Raw genomic sequence first — 27,604 nt, 5'->3', positions numbered from 1 at the left:
CTTCGCGATGTAAGACATAACTCGTAATATCCACTGGTGGCGCTACGATCGAGCCATGGAATTCCAGCCTAGTTCAGTAAGGGTGGAAAATGGACTTTTAAAGTCAGTTAACTCTCTTGCCTCGGGAAGATGGGTTTAACGCCGCTTTTAACAGTATTTCAGTTATATCACGGCGTGTCAGCTAAATGTGGGAGGAAAGCCCGAAGTGATGCAGGTCTCAGACGTTAACCACTTCGGTGAAACCCACGAGCACGGGTACGGTGCTGACAAACCTAGAAACATAATCACGGCGAACCGGGATTCAAACCCACAATCAAAGGTAGATGGCGCGCCCAAGGGAGGCAACTCTGCACAGCGAATCGCGGCGGATTAGACCACTGGGCCACCCGTGCCCCCGGTGTTTCGATCCCCCTGTCGGGTCGCGTCATACCAAAATACGTTGAAAGATGGTACGTGTTGTTACCCTGCCTGGCGATCGGCTTTAGGGGATAAAACAAGGACTGGTCAGCTGCATACACCTGGACAAGTACAAGCAGCCACACACACACACACACACACACACACACACACACACACACACACACACACACACACACACACACACACAATCACACACACAATCACACACACAATCACACACACGCACTCACAATCACACACACGCACTCACACACGCACACACAGATACACGCGCGCGCTTATATGCACGTCGATATACGAGTTAAATAATCTTAAACGCGATATTACATGCCATTTCACCTCACCGCGAAAGGAAACGCATCTGGAAGTGTCTCGAATATTGGTGAATATCGACAAAAGATGAAGTTATCCGTTCTTCGAGACAAGCGGAATGTCATATTAACCATATTATCGTCAACGATTCTAAAATGAAACAGTTTTATCTTCGTAAATGATGTATCGGGTTAAAGCTGTTAGAAATTTCAATGCATCTAGAAAAACAATTCGATTAATTGATTTCATTCTTTAGATCAGTTTTACTTCAGAAATACTGTTTAGTCATTCTGGACCTGTTCGGAGAGGAAGTAGGACACGTTGAAGGGCAAATTGGCTACTGCGAAACTGAAAGTCGAGTGACCTAGATACGTGTACGTACCCACAGTTCTGTATATCACTGTGACATCTCGTTAATTATAGGAATTCTTCATCCCTACTGGTCACTGACAGAGAATGGGCGTCAAGCGGTGGAGATGCGATGTCTCAAGCCAGATAGCGTGTCATCTATCACGTGATTAGCAATTTACAGTTAGAAGCGCGTGAAATCACGCGGACCGGAATGTGGGCTATTCATCACTGCATTAAACATAATATTATTTGGACACTAATATACAATCACAGGTCATTCAGTGAAAAATAATTCATGTATCTGAATAATTTTGAGACGTCCTTCTTCAGAGCTTTTTCTTAACTCGTTCATTAACGAGTAAAATCTAATAATCTCCACTGCAGTGGTCATATTTTGAAAAGCAACATTTTGATGGATATAATTTCTGGGAGGCTTTCTTAGTTATGATAATATTTTCTCAATCCATCCATCACTGATTAAAACATATTCAAACCGAATTATCCTATGATGATAAGAAAACAGCATATTTGACATGGGTATTTGTCCCCGAAGCCCGACAGTGTAACATCGACCTGCCCAGTAATACTGTTGATAAAGAGAGGTGCATCATGTAAGCAGTTGATACGGAATCCCATTAAATAAGTACCATGTATTCAACGCAACAACATTCAATATATTCATTTATTATTCCGAATGTTGACCTGCCCTCGATGGTCAACACATAGTGGTGTATGCCCCACTTCTTGAGAAATGTATTCTGCATTGACCCAGAAACAACATTGCATTTAATTATCCTTTATGTTCGCGGATATTTTCAGCTGCATTCACAGTAACTGGGACATTATTGTTGCGGTCATTGGGTAAATTGGTATGAAAATGAGTTAGGAATGAGGGGTCGTCTCAACTATCTCGGATCAATTTCTGAACTTCTGTGACGTGAACCGTGCATGTACATGGGTACACAATTTCGTGTATTGGTAACTAAGGCATTGGAGATACGGTCACAGGGAAAACTTGAAAGTGAGTTAGGTATGAGGGGTCGTCTCAAAGACCTACCACCAATTTAATCATACCATTGACTACTGCATGAATTAATCGTTCATATACATGTACATGTGTACACATTTCCTCGATGGTAACTAAAGCATTGAAGTTGAGGTCACAGGGCAAATTGGGTATAAAAGTGAGTTTGGAATGAGGTTTTGTCTAAAAAATCTGGGTTCAATTTAAAAATTCTTTAACCCATGAATTAATTAATTTTGGAAGTATATACATAGCTTGAATTGTGTCTGCCTCTACAAGTCCGGATAAATGCCGTTCTTATAAGGCCAGCCCACCGAGATGCCATACCGAAGTTTAACTTAAATACCCCACTCATACACAATATACTCCGACCTGTCCCCTTGTTTTAGCCCCCTTAATGTCATAAGCCAGGCAGTACCATCTTTTAACGTCTTTTGGTATGACGCGGCCGAGGATCGAACCCCCGACCTTCCGCTCTCCGGGCAGAGGCTCTACCACTAGGATTTGAAGTTCTCTTACGCAAAACGATGCGTAGGGTGAGCGTCCGTCCCAATAAAGACGTGACTAATAATGCTTTTGAAAAGAACCATTTTCACACCGAAAAGCAGTAGCTTTTGTCAAGTATTGAAGATGACAGCAACGTCTTATACGTTTATTAGGATAGAAGATGTTCAAACAGAACACTGATGAACATTTGGAATGATGTGAACGGATAATAAAGATACACTGACGTGCCTCCTTGAAATCCTTTATTCTGCCAAAGTTTTAATGAAGCACGACAAACAGCACATTTCAGCCACGGGAAGTAAATGTGTTGGTTGGGTTTAATATTCCCGACACAGGTCTTAAAGCGACGTGAAGTTTCAGCATCCAGTAACCTGTATCAGAGCGGGGGTTTGCAGGGCCCTAGGGACTTCTGGCTGTGAACTATATTGAATTGGTCATGCCAGTCTGTTGAAGCCGAGATTCTCTCGTTTGATCTTGGTCTGTAGCGCGGAAATGTTTCACCGAGATCAAATATGTTATCAGCGATACGGCGATTGTAAGGATTTTGCACCATACATTTTCATTACTTGATTATTGTGGTTTTCGTTTGCACCTTTTATGATAATATCTTCTGGGAAATGCTTTTACACAAACAAGGGTGTTGATTTGTACTGTACATGATCTATTTTCTTTGCAGATGGGAGTGTCTAGACGAGGTAAGTGTGTGGTTGCAGTCGGGTCTGTGTATCAGTAGTAATCAATGTGGCGTTCGTCCAGGACACGGAAAATTACAGAGCGTTTCCTCTTAAGCGAGCGGAGAACGATTAAAGAGGAGTAACACGGCATTAATTTGTTGTTTCATTTCTTTGAATAAATTTGCTCATAACTTAACAGGTCATGAAAGTTGAAACATATGTTCCTTATCTCAACGAGGTCTCTAACACACGAAAGGGCTAAACGGGTGTTTTCTTTGAGCGAGTCATATCTTTCTTACCCACAATGGTATTTTTCTGAATATCCGGATTTGAAAAGAGTTATCTTTCTTGCTTATATAGGTCGCCATGTTTACTAACACGTTTTCTGCCTGTTATCTGGTCGTTTTAGAAAACAACTTCGATGACAAAATGATTTTTTATGACCATAGTATCGAAAGGCCACAACCTTTAATCCATTTTATATAAAACAAAACAATGTCTGTGTTTCTTTATAAGAAAACATAAGTTCAAAAGACAACAATTAATAACTCTAAGGTGGACATTAATATAATCCATTTAAATGAGAAAACATTCTGAGAAATGTATTTGTAATTTCAATTCAGTGAGATGTCTTGAAAAAAGGCTTGGTCCTTGATTTAAATGTGATTGATTTCCATGGTATCAACCAATTTGGAATGTAAACCAATTTCCTGTGAAGATCGAACGAACAGCTTGAACACTTCCCCACACAGAGTTGTATGTCCAGTGGATTCTCCGTGAGGAAAAGTGTTGCACTAAATCATACACAATGTTTTACTTTGTACATCATAACCACGACATCCTTGAGATTTAAGATTAACTATTCTATATAATTCATAATAGCCTACCTCAGCTCCCCACTGTCCGTCATAAACTTCAAACAGCTCATAGTCAAATTCAAGCTCTGCGCTGAGTTCGAACAGAAGGTCTATGCTTAATCCAGTACAGCACTTCGTATCCGTCTCGTTACTCAGTCTGCAAAAGCATAATGACATGTATACACGCAAACCGAAACACATTATTCTGACCCATCAATTAGACCGTAGTTTAACATTCACAAAATGTTCCGCACAAATCCCGTAAACAAATCTTAATTTGTAAATGTATGTAACACAAAATCGATTCTTGAAGAAAAGGACTGGTAAAACGAAATTTAATTTACAATGACAGCATTTTAGTGAGCATGTCAAAGTAAAGATAGTGCACCGCCTTGCCTTGCGGTAATAACAGACGAACGTGGCCTTCGACTCGGTGCCGCGTGGGTCTTGCAATATGGCCTTTGGTGCCAGCAGTAAGGGATTGTCAGGCTGAAATCTCCAGTTGCCATTACGATATTACGATATATGGCGATCGGATGGTAATTATACAAACATGGTTTACCGCGAGTGAGATTATTAGTGACATATCTCTCCAAGCTCCTGTGTAAGGAGGTTCATTTAGATGTTTGAGTGCATCGTGCCAATATCACACTCTGGGACAACGATTACTCGTTCTATCATGGTAATAAGGCACTGATTCACACCACTGGTAGTTAATACACTATCTGTCCAGATAAGTCAGCATCTAACACTTGCCGCAATAAACTAGGAACTGCTCCAGTATGCACGACTGCACAGATAATATGCCAAATTGTTTTCTAGAAGAAAGGCCACGTTTATTGGCTCCAACAAAACCTTGTCAACCAACATTCTTTTGATTTTGTTGTGTGTATTACGTTAATGCTGCGACAACCTTTAATGTGTTAATTGACTGTCAAAAGGAGTCATATCTCAAAATAAAAAATCAATGATAAAATAATTGGAATTCCATACACGAGACGTTAATTTATGATTATACTACTACGATATTGTAGCATCCTCGATAATTAAATAACATCCTGAATTGGCTCCTCTCCAAATAGCTACAAAAAGGATTAATGATATATCGCGACGGTCCATTTACAATACTTCTTTTATTCAGAATCGGTATCTCTGAACACTATCATTCGGAGACGGCAGAGCTTTTCAAAGCAACATAAAATCTAAAATTACAGTGCAAGCGAATGTTAAGTCGACCATGTATGCAACATGATCCGCTTTCTGTTCATTGCAGAACGAAATTACTTGTATGAGCATGAAACATGAAGTAATTTATAAATAAAATAATCAACAAATGAATAAATGAATTTATGTTTATGGGCTTAAATCTACGTTTATTGCTGTAACTTTATTACATTATCAGTGAAAGTAATAACGTTATGGTTTAGCAGACAAAAAGATCTTGTCGTAAACACATCATCAAACATGGTTTATGCTATCGCGTATGAGTGGGTCACCAATTGGAATTGAATTCCAAATGTTTAATGTGTATATATTCGCGAATTACATTTTAGCTGTTTTCAAACGAAATAAACTCCATCGATTATTAGGAAACTACAGAATAGATATAATACAATCGAGTCAATGATACCAGAGAAAATATTCGTCTTATATACAGATCGATACAAATACCACACTGGAACCAGTTCGCTAATCTACTTTATTCTGATATTGTCCGGTGGGACAACTTAAACTTCCGACCTAATAATGTCAGTGTGTGATTTAACATCAAAATGTAAATATGAAACGTAGATTATGTCATGAATTTAATGAGACTGTCCAACACATTATCAGTGGATGCACAGCTTTGGCACAACCACAGTATCTTAAGCGACATGATGGAGTGGCTCGATCATTTTATTACCGTCTTCGCCATGCTTGTGGTTTTGACACAGAGGTCCATCTATGGTACGAATATGTAGGGGACGTCATGGAAAGTGATAAATACAAAGTTCTTTGGAATAGGCCCGTATACAAAACCACAGACGTATCGAGGCAAACAAACCTGATCTTGTCCTTTTTGATAAATCCAATGAAATCAATTATATTATTGAATTTTCTGTTCCTTTTGACACCAATGTGATTGAGAAGATTTAGGAAAAACGTGGCAAGTATGCGGACCTCGCTTTCGAAATATCACGCTTGCATACCAAATACCAAGTTGTCCGACTCCCCGTTGTTCTCGGTACCTTAGGTTTGGTGCCTCCCAATCTGTTGACTGACATTGGGAGAGTACCCGGGTTTCCTACCAGGAATACATCCCTTCTGACAATCTGAGTAATGCAGAAGGTTGCAGTGTTGGGGAGTCTTCACATTCTCCGAAAAGTTATGGGTGGGTTTGACTAGGCAGCGCTTCCTGGGAGAACACCCATTCGCTGTGTGGGCTGCGTGTAGATGGGGCAATTGGCCCTAAACTGATAATGAGCCTAACCAGCCTGACTGGGCCAGGATCACCCAAACCCTCTTTGCTGCATTTTTTTATTTTACTCTACACATAATAATAATAACCTAAATTGGGGGACAATTGGGGACAAACATACCACAGTATGGTGTTTGTTTCCTTAAAGAATTAGTGTTGGACATTCGTGATTCTTTAGGTTCGTTAATAGCCTATGATAATCTCAACTGGTCCCACATTGTAGCCTCATTTATGTAGATATGATGGCAATGTGGTCAGAAATGGCCATGTGAAGTGACCTTCAATGCCTGATTCGTTCACCCCTAAAGTGTAATTGGTTTCAAAGTTAGTGTGAACAAGGTCTGAAAACTCCCGGGAGTGTTTGAGACCACATGCATTATTCATTCATGAAAATATTCACCGTTTGAATGTTTCCTTGTCCCGAGGGTATACCTCACAGGCGACGGTATGAGGCCCACACACGCCCCCTTGTGGCATTTCTTGGTAGATAACATACGGGTTCTCTCTTAACGTTGCTATTCTGAGAAAACGACGTTTTGGTTTTCCCTTTGGTGGACCAAGAGCCTCCCCGGGCCACGTGATACGACGCATGGATAAGCCTTCTCGTGTCCATTGACCGACCTGGAAACATAGGATGAAAAACCTCCCTTGACAATAAGGAATAAATTCTTAAGGAGTCGTAAAAATGTGCAATTACAATCATAATAACGTGTGTGAACGCAACGTGCCATTTTCTGAGAAATGTTGCGTTGCAATTTCAATTGGCTGATCTGTTAATAAAAAGCTGTATTGTGGTTGTTTTCCTATTCTCCAGAGCTTCATTGCTTTGAGTCATCTCGCTAAAAAAGGATAAGGAACTTTTGGGGCTGGTTTGGAATCATCATGGCTGTGGGAAACGATTACGAAAATACAATATCTGTATCTGTGTTTTGTTTGGATTTTCGGATTTGTTTTTTTCAGAGATGATTATAACATCTGAATTCATAATTTTCTTGAATTAAAAAAATCCACATATGCTGTTAACGATGTCTAACTGAGAAATGCGGGCATTTCGTTATCTTAAGAAAATTAATTTCCTATGGTATTATCATATATATATTTTCTGTGGTTTGTAGTTTTCATTTACATGAGTATTCTAAAATGTGTTAAATATTTTAGTTATGATAACTATACAGCACAAGATATGGCCCTTGAAAACCATGAGTATGCTGTCATTGCAGTAAGCCTAAGGCATTACTCAACATCTGATGCAATGGCTTAAAAGGGCGAAATACTGTAAAAAAAACACTGTAAAAATGTGTGTCTCAATATAATTGGTTGACACGTGATTCAGATGATATCTTTGGGCCTTATCACGGCTTATGAATACTTTTCTTTCTGAATAACGATTTCCTCGGTGTCTAAGTGTTAAAGATGCGTAGTATTTCCTGAAAATTGAATTCATAGTTAGTATGATTTAAGTTTTTTTAAATTCTCATTATATAATAATTACCAAGGTTGTTCGAATGTCAGGACAGTATACGTTCTTAAAGTGACAAAATCCATTTCATATTCATAAGAAATCTCTGTCAACAGTCGATTATATGATTCCGACAATATCATGAGCACGTTTTCACGGATCACAATTGCGATGATTCTAGGTGTTCGCGGAAAGGTGAGCGTATGGTGTCCTACCGGTGGCACCCGTCACAACCACATGCTAAAGCAAGGTAGTTGCTCACAGGAAAACAAACACGGGAACATATGGTACAAGTTAAAATAGGGAACTGCATCGGGCACAATTTTTGTCAACGATGCGTCAGATTTGAAAATGCTGTCCACATGTCTATCATAATACATATTGAAAGCTTTACTAAGGCCTTAAATGTTGTAACTTTAATCAAACAGCTTTTGAGAAAGATTTTAAAATCTCCGTGAAAAGAGAGCGCTCGGTAGAGCCTCAAAAATTTTGAAAAGTAGACACCAAAGTCTGGAGCTGCTGTAATATTGCTCAACATATAGGGAAAGCAGACTATTGGAACGTTGAACTTGTTATACAGTCTTGTGGAAAATATTTCGTCATTCTGAATCTGTATGCATAGATCTAAATATGAAAGAGACGTCTCACCAATGTCTCCTCTATTTCTAGTTGGGTAAATATGTGAAAGAGAATTATTGTGATTCTTATTTGATTGTTATATGACGTCATCCATTTGTCGTCGATCTTCCGGCATTCCAGAGTGACTTTTCACTTCCTGGTATGTGAGCACACGTAGGCAGAAAGTGCCACATACACTGCGTATCTGTTAATATTCATATCTACAATGTCGCTAAATGATACGTAACATCTCTTATATGGAGTTAGTTATAGTTTTATTACAATCAGCACACTGAAATCATGGACAGATGATAGACATTTAGGTTACAATTTCTATCTTGGTCCCGTTTCACAGCGCCAGCGTGGCCCTACGAGTTGTAACGCCTCCCATTGATGTAAGTCGTAGCAATATATATTTCGGAAACGTGGCCCGTTCCTTTCATACAACCCTATTATATATTTGACTGGCATAACTGTTGATATCAAATACCATACAAGGACTTAATAATGCATATATGTTATCAGTAGTACATAACATAAAAAAATCAAGACAAAAAAGAAGCAATAAATACTCCATTGGTCCTTTATCCTGTGCTTCATTAAATCACTTGTTTTCATTGTTACAGTAACTTATTTTGTATGAAACATATCATAATATGTTCATTATTATTACATTACATTTCAAAACACAAATATTTGCATAATAGTGAGTGAGTGAGTGAGTGAGCTGGGTTTAACGCCGCTTTTAACATTATTCCAGTTATATCGCGGCGTGTCAGCTTAATGTGGGAGGAAAGCCCGAAGTGATGCAGGTCTCAGACGTTTACCACTTCGGTGAAACCCACGAGCACCAGTATTGTGCTATCAAACCTAGAAACATAATCGGGGCGAACCGGGATTCGAACCCACAATCATAGGTTCCTGGCGTGCCCAAGGGACGCAACTCTACACAGCGAATCGCGGCGCCTTAGACGACTGGGCCACCCGTGCCCCCTATTTGCATAATAACTACCGTTGAAAGTTTAATGTAAAATATATATCAAAATTAAAAACCAAGTATCAAATTATACATATAGTCTACTCACACTCATCGATAGGAGACTTAAATAGATAGTTGATGTTCGCTAACCAGGAATTATTAACCATACCACTGTCCAGTTTTTGCCGCCTTTAAGACTGTTTCGTTGTATATTGATGATCTTCAGTTTGGGATGCATCAACTGTCCGGCTGCATTAAAGTCGATTTCCTGGCCTCCCTTGTTGATCATAGAGACACTTCGAAGTTTTCTACGGAAAGCAAATATTAATCTCTCATTAGTGTTCTTGTAGAATCTGTAGTTATTCTTTGACGCAGATTAATCAATATTTACTGCCGAAATTAACACATTCACAATTTCAATGCTCTGTTTATTGCCGTTGAAAATAGGGATGGTTATCGGGGTAAATAAACTAGTTGGCATATCAATGCGACCATTAATATTTTCGGCAACTGCCGCGTACACATTTGGATGGCTTGTGAGATTTTTTATCACTTTGCATTTAGGAAAATGTTATTTCGTCAAATTATGTCATAATCAATCAAAAGAACACGTTACAAATTACTGTAGCACTGCCGAGTGCGTTGCATCGTATTGGGTCTAGACGTTTCCTTATACATTTGCAATTTAGTTAAATATTCTTTTAAAATAATCGATATCATTCATCTGCCAGAAACTACATGCTTTCATTTTGATTCCCCTCTAGACAACACGTCTTATCTTCAAAGTTTCGATATCTAGCAATATTGTAAAGTAGTGCGATAGATATTATTGTTCGACACATGTTTCAGACAATTTAGTTTTTTGTGCAACAAAGCAAACCTTTTATCAATTTTCTCCAAGCTGGCTGATTATTTTCGAAAGAATCTTAATCCCAACACGGAAAATAAAATGGCTGGTCTCTCAAAAGCTCAGAACGGCAAGCCATTTATTGTTTGACGTCAAACACCTACATCAGTGTGATAACCGAAACCCATTATCTAAGTCCGATCGATAGAGAACGACTTTATGTTCTGGAACTAAAACTATAAACTTAGAATTATCCGTGGCCGCAGGGGGCATATAATTTTAAAGTTACAAATCCAAAAACACTGCTTGGAAATTGTGTGGTTAAGTTTTTGCAAAAATACCGTTGCAAAGGTTTTCATTGCAGGCAACAGAAGTTTGCATTTCACAAATCAATATATGGGTACATGCTGATAAGGCTGGAATAAAACTAAGTATGGTTTACCACACATTTATACACACAAAACGTACAATGTGTTTTGTTCGTGTGTTTGTTGTTTAACGCCGCGCTGCAATATTCTAGTTACGGCTGTCTGTAAATAATCGAGTATGGACCAGACAATCCAGTGATTAACATGATGAGCATCGGCCTGCGCAAATGGGATTTGATGACACGCATCAACCAGGCCACCGAGCCTTACCCCCCCGATCCCGTTAGTCGCCTCTGACGATAAGCATGGGTTGCTGGAGATTAATTCTAACCCGAATCTTCCATATTCATAAAAAATCTCCACTCTCTTGAGTTTATTGTACGATCCCTGCTACATAATAAGCATGTATTTATCAATCACTATCAAAAAGTGATGATACCAGGTGTTAGCGAAAAGGTGAGCGTACCCCGCCCCACCGGTGGCCCCTGTAACAAACACATGCAAAGGCAAGTCAAATGTTGACCTGATCAAACACGGCAATACATGCTAAAAGTCAATTTGGGAATCCATTCGGACATTATTCATGTTACTGATTTCGTCAAATACACAAAAAACATGTTAATTTCTCATAGTGTAAGTACAGGTAACTCCGGATCTAACGAAGTCGGATATAACGAATAATAGGTTATACCAAGTAAACCCAACTGCTATAGCAGGGAGCTGGAATAATGTTTGCTTATATGTGCATTACCAATATTACAAACTAGTTAAGATATCCCTTTGAGTGATAACCCCTTTGAATGATAATGAGTAAGCCAGTTTGGTTCAAGGCCGCTTGGAACAGTAGTACAGTTAAATCACGGCGTGTCATCTTAATGTGGGAAGAAATCCTGAAGTGATACAGGCCTCAGACGTTTTCCACTTTGTCGAAACCCAATAGCTGATAAACCTAGAAACAAAATCAGGGCGAAAGTTATGACCGAAGCTGACTTTTCTATGTCATTTACTTCAGCACACCCTCATTAACGAAGTAGTCGGTAGTCCACGTACTCACTCATACATATGTGCACCACCTGTCCAGAACCCCGTGTTGTTGCTGCTGCAGGTGAAGTTAGGGGTCTGAAGGTTAACGCTGCCTCCCCGTTCCGTATCCTGTGCTATCATCTTGAGTGCATTTTTCCAGATTTCTACACTCGTGTCTATGGCCTCCGTCATGGCTCTCCTCCCGTAGTCGTACCACACACCTGGATTTCAAATATTACATTTACTCAAACACAAACGTAACTGATATCATGTTCTTGTTGATCATAGTATGGACTTTTATAGGGTCGAGCACGCATGAGTGTGTGTGTGTGTGTGTGTGTGTGTGTGTGTGTCTGTGTGTGTGTGTGTGTGTGTGTGATTGTGTGTGTGATTGTGTGTGTGTGTGTGTGTGTGTGTGTGTGTGTGTGTGTGTGTGTGTGTGTGTGTGTGTGTGTGTGTGTGTGTGTGTGTGTGGCTGCTTGTACTTGTCCAGGTGTATGCAGCTGACCAGTCCTTGTTTTATCCCCTAAAGCCGATCGCCAGGCAGGGTAACAACACGTACCATCTTTCAACGTATTTTGGTATGACGCGACCCGACAGGGGGATCGAAACACCGGGGGCACGGGTGGCCCAGTGGTCTAATCCGCCGCGATTCGCTGTGCAGAGTGTGTGTGTGTGTGTGTGTGTGTGTGTGTGTGTGTGTGTGTGTGTGTGTGTGTGTGTGTGTCTTTCTCCCACTGATGTGTGTGTGTGTGTGTGCGTGTGTACGCTAGCCTAGAATATTGCTGGTTTTATAGTGCTAGCTCACCGAGATACCATGTCGCAGTTTAACATGGAAACCCCACTCATACAGTATTCTGACTCCGAGCCGACCAGTCCTTTTTTATATCTCCTTCATGCCGCGCTGGGAAGCGTAACAACAAGTTATATATTTTTATATGTGATGCGGGAGGCTATCGGACCACCGACCTTCGTCCCACGTTCTATCCACTATAGGAAAGATCGAGGTAATTCAACTTTGGTTACACCAAAGAGCATGGGTTTGGCGCTGACAAAACTAGAAACATGATCGGGGCGAATTTGGGATTCGAAGAAACTATCATAGGTTCCTCACACCCCAAGGGACGCAATTCTTTATGAGATGGCAATAGATGTGTACAGCCGAACCTCGTTTTACATCAGTCATGAAGACAATGGGAAATATATCTTGAGACAAGCTGGGTGTCAATACAATGCTATTTAGATAATGGTCAAATGTAACAAATGTTATATTTGGGATATACAGATACTCGTCCTTTTTTGGGTTGAGTCCCGTTCAGGATTCGAACCCATACTGCCAGTGAGGTAGACTAATTCCCAGCACACAAACTCAGCGATCAAACCCACTCAGCCACCGATGCTTCCACAAAAATGTAGGGGCGGTCGGGTAGCCTGGTGGTTAAAGCGTTCGCTCGTCACGCTGAAGACCCGGGTTCGATTCCCGACATGGGTACAATGTGTGAAGCCCATTTCTGGTGTCCCCCGCCGTGATGTTGCTGGAATATTGCTAAAAGCGGCGTAAAACCATACTCACTCACGCACTCACTCACAAAAATGTAAGTCCTACAACTGGTAGTCTAAATCACGTACTTTCTGTACCCCTCTGATAAGTGTAAATTGGCACGGCTCCGTGGCCGAAAGTGCCGATAAGGTGCCTCACTCTGCCAGTGTGAGTTCGAATCCCGAACGGAACTTAACCCAAAAAGGACGAGAATCTGTACTTAACTAAGACAGTGTTATCCCAAATATGACATGTGTTACAAGCTGGGTGTCGATTGTACCTAAGAGAGCATATAATGACACCGCCTGGTCCACAAGATTTATCGCCATATCGATACAAAAAGAGTTGTAGGTCTTGACAAATCTAGCCCATATTTTCTTACATTGTTCCTTCATTGCTTTGTTGAATATTGTATTTCAAACCGGCGATCAAAACCAAGAGCGCAAGACAATACATACATGCGTCTATTTTGCATAATCGGAAACATTCCTCATCCTTCATGATATAACGATGAACCCATCCCCCAATTATGTGTTTATTCTTTCAGAACTATCGGCAAGGAAGTAAAGCCTTGAATACTTAAGGCGTAAATATATAGGTGCATTTTAATTGTAAATGTGCCGATAGTAAGGTAAAGAGGCTAAGTTAAAACCCATACTTTAGATAGACTTAAGAAACTGAAGAAATAAAACAATACTCCTGTGCACTTTTGTTTTCAGTCAGATCCCGAACTGTCCACTTCATGTATGTGGTTTCAGGGCATAACGTTCCCCGCGACACTTGTAAACACGAAGACTCCCTTCCGCTCACCGCTTGTCTCCGTCGCAGTTGTAGCCATACGCTGTGACTTTGACAAAACTGACGTCGCAGCCACTGAGGCAGGTCCGTCAAAGTGACCGCTCGAACTGGTCGTCTAGAGCGAAGACCTTCAGCGCGTAAACGGTTCCTCACTGTCTGGGGTGATATCCTACGCAATCCTGATATTGCCGTAGTCGTAGAGTTGGCCGTGGTGGTTCTTTCACGTGTGTGATGTAGCCGTATGAAACTGTTCTGAGGTCTAGTAGTGATACGTGGTCGACCGGATCAGGGAAGGTCACGTGTTGTTCCTTTTGTCTGATAACGGTTCCATCCTCTTGTAATTGTGCTTGTCAGTCGACTGTGTCAGTCGTGGCATATTTTCGCTGTTCGTTTGCTGTTAGATTGTTATGGCATGCCAAGGAAAACCCACTATTTATATAGCGCAACAATTGGTGGTGCACGTACATGGCATGTAGTTGTGTTTCGGCACCAGGCTCTCACGCGATTGTTCCATCTTTTCACCAAACTCCTGCAGTGCCTCATTTTTGCGCACAAATCAATCCCAATCCATGCGGAAATGACGACTTATTTCTTGGTATTAATTTGGTATGGAATCGGTAATGTCAGGTTATTATGATTTGAACACTTTTGTGTTTTTTGTAGAGCATATGTTTGAAAGGAAAAACAAATATTCATAATTAAATTCATATATGCTCGTTGTTGTGTATACCTTTCTTATATAAGTATATATAATGTAATTGTGTCTCGTGAGCCAAGTTCAGCTGGATGTGCAGGTTTTATATGTCTGTTATAATACACTGATTTTACTGTGTAGGGCTCCACATGTGACACATAAATAAACATTACCTCGTAAAGGTGCAAACCTGACGCAAATGTGTTTTAACCATTGCAAAAGTCCACCCACATACTCACGTACCGAACAATCCATAAGGCAGTTTTGTTGGATTAACCCAAGTTTTGCTGTTTTTGGGTACTGAATCCATTGATAAAATCCACACATATTCAGATCCTGTAATTTTCAGTTTGCGTGCGCATTCCATGACGACGTATGTTTGCGACCTGGAAAAGAACGGGCTTGTGTCAATGATCTTCACCTTTAAATTTGAGTGGGTGAATATTGTAATATGCCGCACTAATACCACAGCCATATAACTCGGGACTGTACATAATCGAGACCGGAACAGCCAAACTATACTTTATTTTTTTATCGTATTTGCAATGAAAGAACGTCAAGGTCAAAGGACCGGCGATCCACAAGGCGACCGAAACTCTCCGACTATCGTAAGCCACTGTTAACGAATGGGAGCTACGATCGTCTCAGCTCTAAGACAGCTTTGTGGAACGGGGCCCAGGCTATATATGTATCCACCTAATCTTCATTGGTAGACGAATGTTACAAGCATTAATTCGGAGGTTCTCCCTCGCAATCCCCGCAGGGATCCTACAAATAGGAACGAACCAAACGGTCTCATAATACTTTGGATCAAAGTGTTTTTCATTCATATGACTATTTACAAAGTTAGTTGACCCTGCTAACTATATCCTACCTGAACGTGGTAATATATGTCCGAAGTGGACACGCTATTCAAAACAGCGTGACATGATGATAATTGATGGATACCATCTTTCGAGTTCTGATCAAAACCACGTTGGCTTGTTCGTTATGGAACGTTTACAATGACATCTAAGAGCTATTGGCTATGGAATTATATGTTATAGATTGACATGTGTGTATTTCAATATTACCTTCGCGGTTTCAATGGTACCTGGCAGTTCAAAATATCCATTGGCTTATATCTGCCAATGCCGTGTCAATAAAAAGACAATATATGTACCACATTGTCAGAAATGTAAAACAATATTTTTATCATCCACACATGTATAGCCTTGTAATGTCCAACATGTATATTCTTCCATAAATGTACTTTGTCTCTTTGTCTTATTAAAATATACGACAAGCATTTTAGATACATGAATATCATGATAGTTATTTCATTTTAAATTCTAACAAGAACACGAAATGACAAGGAAACAACCTGCATAAAAAGATTCAATACTTTCTGCGATATCTTAAATTTGTTTTTGTTTTTTTTGTTTTTGTTCTCAAACACATCCAAAGAAATATTTTTCACAAAAAAAAGATGGCATGATAGGTGTGATAGTCATTCCGTCGACACGTTCCATAGTGTGAGCCCTCATAATCATGTGGCACCATTGTGCGATACTACTGCAGCCCCGGGTCTCTGTGGAAATTGCTTCTAACATCACAAGTCAACCTTGCGAAGATGGAATTTATCGCTTCAATAACACGCGCCTAGCTTGAAGACTTAGTTCCACTTTTTAGAACTGGGTCTTTTCTGGACAGCAATATTTTGTTTTCAAATTATCGTATTTAGGTCAGTTGTTGGTTTTGATGACACTTGAGTGGTTGGTCGGTATGCGGAAATATTCAACTTTCAATTAAGCGTAGCAGTTTCAATAGCAAATCGGTTTTTAAAGAATTCTTTGCAGTGCGGGTCTAAGAAGAGTTGAAGCTGAAGTTTGAAAAGACTCTTTGATACTCATTGCTATTACTCGGATCTTTTCACAGATAGTGTCTGGCTAGAAACTGTGTGAACTTTAGTTGTACGTGTCATGGGCGCATTGACGCTACATTAGATAAAAAGGGTATCTTTAATAGGCTTTTATAATGCAGATTTGTAAGAATGAAGTTGAATGCAGGACATTGAAAATTAACTAAACACTTGATGGACTTTTGTGTCAGTGAGCCAAGCTATGATCTGCACGTCGTGGGTTCGAATACAAAGTTTAACGATTATGACCCTTTATCTATTATCACATACCTTCCCCGAGGGTTCCAGAGTGATCTTCTGCGCGTTGGGCGCTTCAGCCACAGTATCAAGCTTACACAGTGTATTCAGAAATACTGTTCAGGGTGGCGTTAAACCCAACTCACTCACTCACTCACACGTGTTGGACAGGAAACTAAAAATATCTACAATACCCTTTATATATTCACCCTCAGAAAAAATTACATATATCATTCGAAGACAAAATGTGTTCAAATCATGTGTCTTTATTAACACAATGTGCGAAAAACATTTCAGACTAGGAGTAGAAATTATCTGCAATACCACATGGCTTCGCGCTGAGTTGACGGTTCAACCTCAATATAACTCTGCACAGAAGTTGAAATCTCCCAAATCAATATCCAATGTATTGCTTTGATAAACGATACCGCGATATTCGGACAATGAAAATAGGGTAGAAAAAATATATCCCAAAAAATAAGAGCCTATCCGAGTGGTGTACTAGAAAAAGTAGAAACCTCTTGATTGCTTCAATCTCCTTTCCAGACTCTGCAAAGGATTTAGATTAAAGGATTTACAATAGCAGGCCAAAATCATTGATGAAAAAGGGACCAGGCTTATGTTTCAAGACGCACATCGAAATTGTTCACACCTTCGCAGCGATGCACTTAACACCAAAGAGATTGTGGGAAACTTTGCAATCACAAAATAATCTATTACTTAAATCTGTTTCCCTTCCTAGAATTCCTGCGTGGCCAAACACACGTTAGCGGTAACGGACTTTTTATTGACAAAACCAAACATATTTACAGTCAACGAATAATTGGCCTGATGCCCTGGAGAAAACCCACAAAAAAAGTCAGGCTAAGAACAAATTCCAGTTTTAGAAAGGGATTGAAATGTGCATCGTCTCTGCTAGCCACAGAAGCAATTCACAAGAATTGTGTCATTTTTGCAATTTATGAAATGGCGCGGCTGTTCGTAGGATTCACCATATATTACACCCAAGTATTATCTATAATATCATCAAAACTCTTTTATTAAAATGAAAAGATTGATATAAAGATTTACTGAACAGCTTAAATTAATGGTGACAAATTAATGGCTCAATGTTTGGTAGGGATTTCCTATTAGAGACGTGTATTTGTACAGACAGAAGCCATGAAACTGAGAATTTGGGAAATGAATTGTGTCTACACAAAGAAATAAATCAGCCTTCATGCAAAGAACAAGGAACTGTAAGGCAGGATTTGATTTTTTTTAAATTTGAGTTTTGGGAACTAAATCAACACTACGTCACATTACATATTCGCAAAATATCTATATTTTTCAGTTATGTGCTTCACAAATATTAACATGATCACCGTCACTTTTGCCTTTGATCAAAATAATAACAACCTATTTGTTCCCTTTAAATATTTGGTAGTATAAACTAAAAGAAGCAGATATAATGACCTCTTGATACATAGTCAACGTAGCATCTCTCAATCATTTGAGTCCAAAAATGGTAATTATTTAGAACTGCGTCACGAAAAGCATTTGCTTCAGGAATTGTATTACCAAAAGGAAATACGTCATTGAAAGGGTTTTGTTAAGCACAGCGGAATCAGCGAGACCATTACAACCACTAATATCATAGAAGAATCTCTTAAAAGACATTCACGATATATGAAGCACCAAGAAATGCATATATCGCACCAACAGTAGTTTGAATAGCGCTACCTTCAGGAAACCGAATTGCACAAGCTGCCTTAAATGCATGCTATTACTGATGGGGCGGGTGTGTACGGTAGGATCTCATACATGAACATGACACTCATGTACATGCATACATGTAGAGGTTTAAGCTGTATAATTACATAATTAATCAACGAAACATAGGGAAATACGTATTATATGTCCCGAGAGATATAGAATCTTTCACAATAAATTCACGAGTGACAGATAATCCATAATTCCAGGAGTAGTATATTTTTTATATTACCATGGTGTTTTTTTGTTGAGAAAATGAAGAAAAATGTGAATTCCCTAATCTCAATGGAAGACGTTCCGCCCACAAGAACAATGGAGCAACTGTTACGGGCTAGCAAAAATCAGCATGCAGCAGAATTTATGCTACTTAGGTTAACTGAATATAACTTCACCTAGATCCGTGCTTCAATTGGTAAAAGTGAACAATATTGGAAATAATTTTGTGTGTGCACGTTTACTTCCTCAAGATGAAAGAGAAAAAACATTCCATAGTCATAAGGAATTTCTGCTAAAAGCAGTTGATTGTGCCATTCCGACTAAATAATGAACATCTGCTTATAAAATCACTATCAAATACAATGCGCGTATCCTGCTCCTCCAGTGACATCCGTCACATACGTCACATACGTCACATACGTCACATACACATGCAAAGACCAGTCATTTGTTCACTTGAAGAAGCATGGAAAGCGATGGCACAAGTCAAAATATTTTTACGGACATTGCTTCGGACATCATTTTGGTCACAGATGCGTCAACTTTGGAAATGTTTTCCACATGTCTACCACAAAACATTTGGGAATGTTTTACGAATACTAAGGCCCCGACTGTTAGAGCATTGATCAAACAACATTTGACGTTCTTTGAATCTTCGTAGAAAGCGCATGCTCCACTGATTTCAGGCGTTGTGAAATGTAGACAAGCCGGGTCAAACACTGTATGAACGTCGTCACTAGCAGCGACGTCCATACAGTTTGGCCCTTACCTTATGGAGGTTCATACTCCAATGAACTCAAACAAAGTGACAGTTGGTTTCAGTCAAACAACCTGCTAATCAACTCTAACAAAACCTCTGCTTGTAAGTGTTGTTTTGGTTTCAGTCAAACAACCTGTTAATCAACTCTAACAATACCTGCGGCTGTAAGTGTTGTATTGGTTTCAGTAAGACAACCTGTTAATCAACTCTAACAATACCTGCGGCTGTAAGTGTTGTATTGGTTTCAGTAAGACAACCAGTTAATCAACTCTAACAATACCTGCGGCTGTAAGTGTTGTATTGGTTTCAGTAAGACAACCAGTTAATCAACTCTAACAATACCTGCGGCTGTAAGTGTTGTATTGGTTTCAGTAAGACAACCAGTTAATCAACTCTAACAATACCTGCGGCTGTAAGTGTTGTATTGGTTTCAGTAAGACAACCAGTTAATCAACTCTAACAATACCTGCGGCTGTAAGTGTTGTATTGGTTTCAGTAAGACAACCAGTTAATCAACTGTAACAATACCTGCGGCTGTAGGTGTTGTACTGGTTTCAGTCAATCAACCTAAACAACTCCAACAGTACCTGCGGCTGTAGGTGTTGTATTGGACTCAATCAAACAACCTTAACAACTCCAACAATACCTGCGGCTGTAGGTGTTGTATTGGATTCAATCAAACAACCTAAACAACTCCAACAATACATGCGGCTGTAAGTGTTGTATTGGTTTAATACAAACAACCTAAACAACTCTAACAATACCTGCGGCTGAAGGTGTTGTATTGGATTCAGTCAAACAACCTAAACAAGTCCAACAATACTTGCGGCTGTAGGTGTTGTATTGGTTTTAGTCAAACAACCTAAACAACTCCAACAATACCTGCGGCTGTAAAGAAGCATAATCCTTGAGTCCACCTCAATGAGACGTTGCATTTCCTGACAGAATTTCACCTCGTTCCTCACGTTCCGCAAAATCAAGGTCTCCAAAATGCGAAATCTAAAGAATAAAGGATTAAGGCTATAAAGTAATACAATAAAACAATAAATATAAGCGGAACAACCATTTATGTAACTATAAGACATTCCTACCAAAACCAGTGGCCGTTGTAAGATCTCATGAGCAAGTGTGGGAATGTCTATAAATTAGTGATAATATCAATTCAGCTAAGATCAGATAAGTTCACCTACAAGACAGCATTTGATTATGTTAAAGCTTGAAATTTGGGCATGATGGGCAATGCCAATACATGGAAACAACAATTCCCTATTACACACACACACACACACACACACACACACACACACACACACACACACACACACACACACACACACACACACACACACACACACACACACACACACACACACACATATATATATAGCTACAAAATGGAAGCTACAAATTCTAGAATCAAGAATCATGTTGCAGTTTCAAGTATTATTGATCATACTATGTCTTCGCGAAACTGGTTAACAAGACCATCCAGTATCATCCCCATCACACCTTGGGTTATAAATTAAGCTTCTATTTACAGTTTACATTACAGTGCATTACGAAAAACATTCTAGATTACTGGACACATATTCTAAGCCGGAATCTCTGTGAGTTTATGATGTTCGTGCGTTCATGGGGTAAAGATATCAATATGGGGACAAGGATTTATCTAAATTAAATTTCTTGAACATATGTCATAACTGTGTTTCTGTGTGACAGGAATAATGTTCGCGGCGTTTCTAAAACGTTCACACTTCGATGTGAACCGATTAAATTATCTGAGCTGTGAAGTCATATCAAACAGAAAATAATTCTTCTTCCGGAATCACTACATTTGGAAATGACGTACATCACAATTACACATTACCAAAAAAAGTTTCGGATTGAGGGAAAAAAATATGTAAAAATATATCGCTCCCTGGTGAATCGTTCCATCGAAAACCTGACTATTTTTGCATTTTATTATCCGACCACCGACGTGGATGACAAGCACAGCTAAACCCAGAACAAATACATCATGAGGCGGAATTTGATTACTTCACTGCGGGATATTGGGCACATTTGAGATTAATATTACGCCATGTGGAGGCTGAGTATAGGTCCAATGTTAACCATTACCTGGGTTTAGGGTGGTTGATGTCATCGTATGGATCAGCTGATTTGGATACTCTCGTTAAGTCGTTGACAGCTGATATGAAGTCAGTATGACCTGTTTCGTTGGTGGTAACGATGGCAATGTCTGTCCAATTGTAGCGGCCGAGCATACTGAGCATCGCCTTGACTTGGTGATGGATCGTGGGAGAAATCACAAGATTCCGAGTGGTGGTGTGGGTCTGGAAGAAATAGGTTGATTGTAAACAACTAGCTTTAATCCAGGATGAGTTTGATCGGGTTTTGAAATTGGAAGATAGTGGTTAATTGTGTCAACATTTATTCATGAGGGTCAGTGTGCGATTTCAAAATTTGTTTTATCAATGTTACACCCGAGATTCGGACGTCCCAACTGCCACGCATTAAATACAGCCCCGGGATATAGTGAGTTTGTGAGTTGGGTTCAACGCTGCTTTTAACAATATTTCATATGTAAGGTTGTAAGCTTAAGATGGGAGGTAAGGCCTGGGCGAGGGGCTACGATGGTTGCAACTTTGGTTAAACCAGCGACCACTGGTATGGTGCAAACAACCCAGTGGAAATATAAGAGTCGAACACACGACAAAAGGATCACGTCTCCCCTAAGGGGATCACAGACAACTGAATCTCCTATGCCCTCTAATGATTATAAACGTTCATATCAATAATAATATTTGGTCAACCCTGGTCATGTTATATCTGTACCCCTAATATTGATATAAATGCAACCATCGTATTTATATGCATGCACCCTCGGTAGTTACATACGTCAGTGATAATTATGTTAACTCACTCCAAGGATATACATGATGCCCTAAAAATTATGTCAGGCTTCCTGGTGATTATATGCTTGTTCTCCAATATGTATATGCATGGACTCTGATAAATATACAAATGCGCTGTTATAAATATATGCATGCAGTTTGATTAGTATACGCGTGCAAACTGGGAAGTGGATGCATGCACTCTGATAATTATATACGTGTGCATCCCTTTTGTTAGCGGCATTGTGTAACTCGTACATATTGAAATAATTTAATAATTTAATATATCAAGAGTCACCCATTGTTCCAGATGTAAATGAGTTATGAAGTACATTGTGTCGTTTGACCGTAATATAAAGCCAACAAAACACGCCATGGATGTCAGGAAAAACACAAAAGCGTAATGGTTCTATTCATAATCTGGTATTACAGCCACTTTAACGTGACTTATTATCGACGAAAGACAGAGGTCGACGTGAACGGTGCGGTGACGAGCTTCATGTGATGCACATACCGAGGTCATGGCATCATTGACAGAGACAAGGCAGAAGAAATGGGTAATTTCAGAGCTGTCGCGAGCTCAATTACAGGTCCATCGTGTGCAACAGTCGTGCGAAAGGAAAATTCACGGCAGACAAAAAACTACAATTTCGAGCAAAGGAGAGGTCGTCGTTATTCAACAACAGTTCCAAGCTCAAATGTTCAAAGATTTATATTACATAATTACCCATTAAAGCAGTATAGCCACCGAAGCAATTGTTGGGTTGGGCATTTGTAGTTGTAAGTCACGATGCAGGTAATTATTAACTTTAAGTCAAATGCGTATTTCGGAATAACAATACATTTATCACTACATGACGGTTGGGGATGTTAAATGCGTATACGTACCATGAAGAATTGATCATCTGCAATACATCGTAATAATCTGATAATTCCGAATGGTAACAGGGGAATTATACAAATATGAAAAGTCAAAGCCAGAGAATTACCCCTCGATTGTCCAACGAAACAAATTCCATTGGGCATAAAAGAACTCGAAAAGGTGACCGTATCTTGCCCAAATGGTAGCACCCGTCAAACACACAAGCAAAATGATTTGGAGACGATAAAAATGGACATACGGATTCAGCAAATCTTTAAAAATGAAGACATTTGGAAGACATCTCTTGTTGGACTGGCGTGTAACAAGGAAGGTACGTGCATAGCGTGTGTTCATATCTTCCCATGGTGTTTCTGTTTGTCGACAGAAAAGTGACTACTCTTCAATCCTTTCATGTATCATTCTGTGTGTGAAAAGTCTCCTTTCATGCTCAACGAGTTTCTCACTTCCGCCTTGTTCCTTATAGATCGATGAGCAAATAGTCCTTCAACTTATGTAATTATTAGTGAACTGTGTATCATTTCGTTTGATCCTATAATCAGAGAAAGATTTGGAGACGGCAAAAATGAAAACACGGTTACTAATGTGCCGTAAAAATATGTTTGCATCGCGTTAAAAGCCGTTTGATCGTTTGCTACATGTAGCCACGTTCAATGTATACAACACTTAGAGAATCTAACATCTCAACGTTGTCAAAGCGATAGCAGTATGGCATTAACACATGCATGCATCCATCCATCCATCCATCCATCCATCCATCCATCCATCATACATACATACATACATACATACATACATACATACATACATACATACATACATACATACATACATACATACATACATACATCAAACGAAGAAAAATAATCGGAACGAACCGGGAATCGAACCTACGATCATGGGTTTCTATCAATCATACTGGCTGGTGTGAAGAAAGAGGTACCGGAACTATAATTACTTTACAAAACATCAGTTGTATATTATGATATTAAATTTAGATTTACACATCCAGCCTCGGAACAGCAATAACATTCAAGAACACGAACGAATAACAATATTTCAGCTAGCAAATAAAACAAATCTCACTAATTAGTAAACTTCACAAGCGTTTAATCTTTTTGTAGTTTACAGAACTTTCATTGACTTATATTCAACTAATTGCGTGTATGATTTCCAATACACATTATGCCAGCGCTCTGTCATAGATCACACAAGATCTATCTCATTTCGAATTTGACAAAATCAGATAACTTTAAGACAAATTGTTATATTATATATGTGTGATCATTTCACTTAAACACACATCACTCTATATTTGACCATTATACATAATTTTGTTCTTCATCTCACGTATGTATCTGTACATCAGCACTGCACAATGTATGGCATCATTATATTTATTAAATATCCGCTCCCGGTCAAAAGAAAGTATACACTTTAAAATTGGATTTGACCAAAACATTACACACGTTAACAAAAAGTTACTATTCTGACCACAGTCTCCGAAAACTACAAACGTAAGGTCCAAAACACAACTATGATATCCGTATCTTTCATTTTTAGCCACCATCAAACATGGATGTATGTTTTATTTCACCAGGAAGTTCAAATTTGTGCACTGATATTGCTTTGCATTTTGATTAATCATCAGCATGAACGATTAAGTGTGTTTTATTAAACATTGCTATTAATAATGCAACAGTCAGATGTATCTACATGATATGCTTTTCGATTAAATTTGCATTAATTAATGTTTGAAATCAAATGATAAAAGCATCATGTGTAATAATGCAATAACTGTTTTAAGGTTTAGAATATTGGATTCATTATATGTAGTGGTGGACTGAATATCAGGATAGCGAGGTGTTACTTAATAAAATCCACAAAACTCTTTCCACAACCATAAGAGTCCATTGTACGATTTCCGATTCATGAGGTTATGAATCACTATCAAATAGTGATGATACCAGTTGTTAGCGAAAGGTGAGCGTACCCTGCCCCATAGGCGGCAGCGTAGTAAAAAACACATGCAAAGGCAAGTCAACTGTCCATATTAAAAGAATACGGGATGTAGTTGTGAATTACAAGCATATTAGCAAACAAGAAACAATTAGCACGTAACCCATCCACAATGGAAACTCAATAGAAACCAAATGGAAACCTTGGATTTCTGTGGGTTTTCGTTTAATGTACATATATTTTTTCCTCAGTGTACTGATTGTTTCGCAAAAGTGATGTTCGTGGTAGCAGGACTTGGCCTTGACCTTTACTCATGATGGGGGTATACTGTGTGGTCTTGTTTAGCAGCTTCGCGATGACCTGGTATCATCAATGCTACTTAAACAGCATGATGACCTTGATTTTGTGGCTTCCAATTTGTTTGGACTCATTTTCTGTTATCGAAGAAACAAATATATGTAAAATACATAGAGGATATTGTTGTTTCCATCTATTGGCATCATCCACCATGCGATTTAAACTACAAATGTCAGGCTAAACATCATCAAATACTATCTTGACGCTAAACTTATCTTTTCTCAGCTGAACTGGTATCATCACTGATTGATAGAGATTCATAAACACATGCTTAGGATATAGTCGAAATCATATAATGTCATCTTCTTTTAGCAGAGATTCTTACAATCATGGTTATAATATGGTGGCTTACAACTCTTGCTCAGAAGTTGGATGATCAAGGTTACAACATTCAAGGCCACGGTAAAGTTTTATGGTCGACATATGGGAACATTTCCAATTTTGACTCCTCAGTGACAAAAAATATATCCGATGCAATTCCCTATTTTGTCTTATACCATATGTTCCTGTGTTTATTTTCAGAACAATTGACAGCCTTTGCATGTGTTTGTGACGAGTGCCACCGGCAGGGAAGGATACGCTCACCTTTTCGCGAACACCTGGTATCATCACTATTTGATAGTGATTCATTGACGCATGCTCACGACATGGTCTGCTTTTGGCTGAGATTTCTTATAAATACGGAAAGCGTTTTGTTGCTTTTATTTATATTTACACGGCTGGTAATTGAACATGTAAACTACAATTCTCTACTTTGCATGTCCAGCGGTATCCAGCCTCTGCATGTGTTTGTGACGAGTGCCACCGGCGGAGAAGGATACGCTCACCTTTTCGCGAACATCTGGTGTCATCACTATTTGGCAGGGATTCATAAACACATGCCCGTGATGTAGTTGGAATTGTACAATCGACTGTTTTTGGCAGATATTTTTTATCAACATGGAAAGGTTTGTCGCTTTTATTTTATTGGATTTGGAAAATTACAAATTATCCGCCATTTGTGTTACCTGATTCCGACTGTTTTTTGTTTTCATTCAAATACTATCTGTAAAAATGTTAACCGATCGCTTCCATGTATCCGGAAACGTAAAATACCACATATCCAACTGGTTAACATACATGTATTGAGTTTTCCCGCTGTATTCACAGTCAATATTATATCAAGTTTGACCAAATCACTGTATTTAACTGTCTTTTTAGCAAACATGATGCTACTCGTGGAAAGGCTGAAAGCCCAAACTTACAAATATAGAAGAGGAATATATATATATATATATATATATTTACATTCAGCCCATGTCAAACAAATATAACAGTCATTTTAGAAAAGAGTGAGTGAGTTGGGTTTAACGCCGCTTTTAACAGTATTCCAGTCATATCACGGCGTGTCAGCTTAATGTGGGAGGAAAGCCCGAAGTGATGCAGGTCTAAGACATTTACCACTTCGGTTAAGCCCACGAGCAAGGGTATGGTGCTGACAAACCTAGAAACATAATGGGGGCGAACCGGGATTCGAACCCACAATCATAGGTTTCTGGCGTGCCCAAGGGACGCAACTCTGCACAGCGAATCGCGGCGCCTGAGACGACTGGGCCACCCGTGCCCCTTTAGAAAAGAACTGATATCAAGGTGATTTTGGAAGGTTTGTCAATGAAATGCGGCAGTAGGTCACAAAAGATAGGTGTTTTCTTAATATTAAGAATGTTTGGAAATATCTTAA

General features: G+C 39.2%; 1 protein-coding gene across 4 annotated transcripts in view; it reads right to left on the bottom strand.

The window, feature by feature from the left end:
- The window catches only part of LOC139468008 (glutamate receptor ionotropic, NMDA 2B-like), a 97,661-nt gene that overhangs the window by 19,945 nt on the left and 50,112 nt on the right, over window positions 1–27,604 (bottom strand). For all 4 annotated transcript variants that reach the window (XM_071249658.1, XM_071249659.1, XM_071249660.1 and 1 more), the window contains exons 3-9: window positions 21,913–22,127; window positions 20,677–20,793; window positions 15,173–15,315; window positions 11,929–12,118; window positions 9,829–9,967; window positions 7,004–7,224; window positions 4,176–4,302 (exon numbers count right to left, since the gene is read on the bottom strand). In XM_071249658.1, the coding sequence (XP_071105759.1) occupies window positions 4,176–4,302; window positions 7,004–7,224; window positions 9,829–9,967; window positions 11,929–12,118; window positions 15,173–15,315; window positions 20,677–20,793; window positions 21,913–22,127 (1,152 nt within the window). The remainder of the gene's footprint in view (window positions 1–4,175; window positions 4,303–7,003; window positions 7,225–9,828; window positions 9,968–11,928; window positions 12,119–15,172; window positions 15,316–20,676; window positions 20,794–21,912; window positions 22,128–27,604) is intronic.

The sequence above is a fragment of the Haliotis cracherodii genome, unplaced genomic scaffold (assembly GCF_022045235.1).
Source record: "Haliotis cracherodii isolate W230 unplaced genomic scaffold, xgHalCrac1.p SCAF_2, whole genome shotgun sequence".
Taxonomy (NCBI): domain Eukaryota; kingdom Metazoa; phylum Mollusca; class Gastropoda; order Lepetellida; family Haliotidae; genus Haliotis; species Haliotis cracherodii.
The sequence above is the reverse complement of the archived record's forward strand: the minus strand, read 5'-3'. Positions and strand labels throughout refer to the sequence as shown.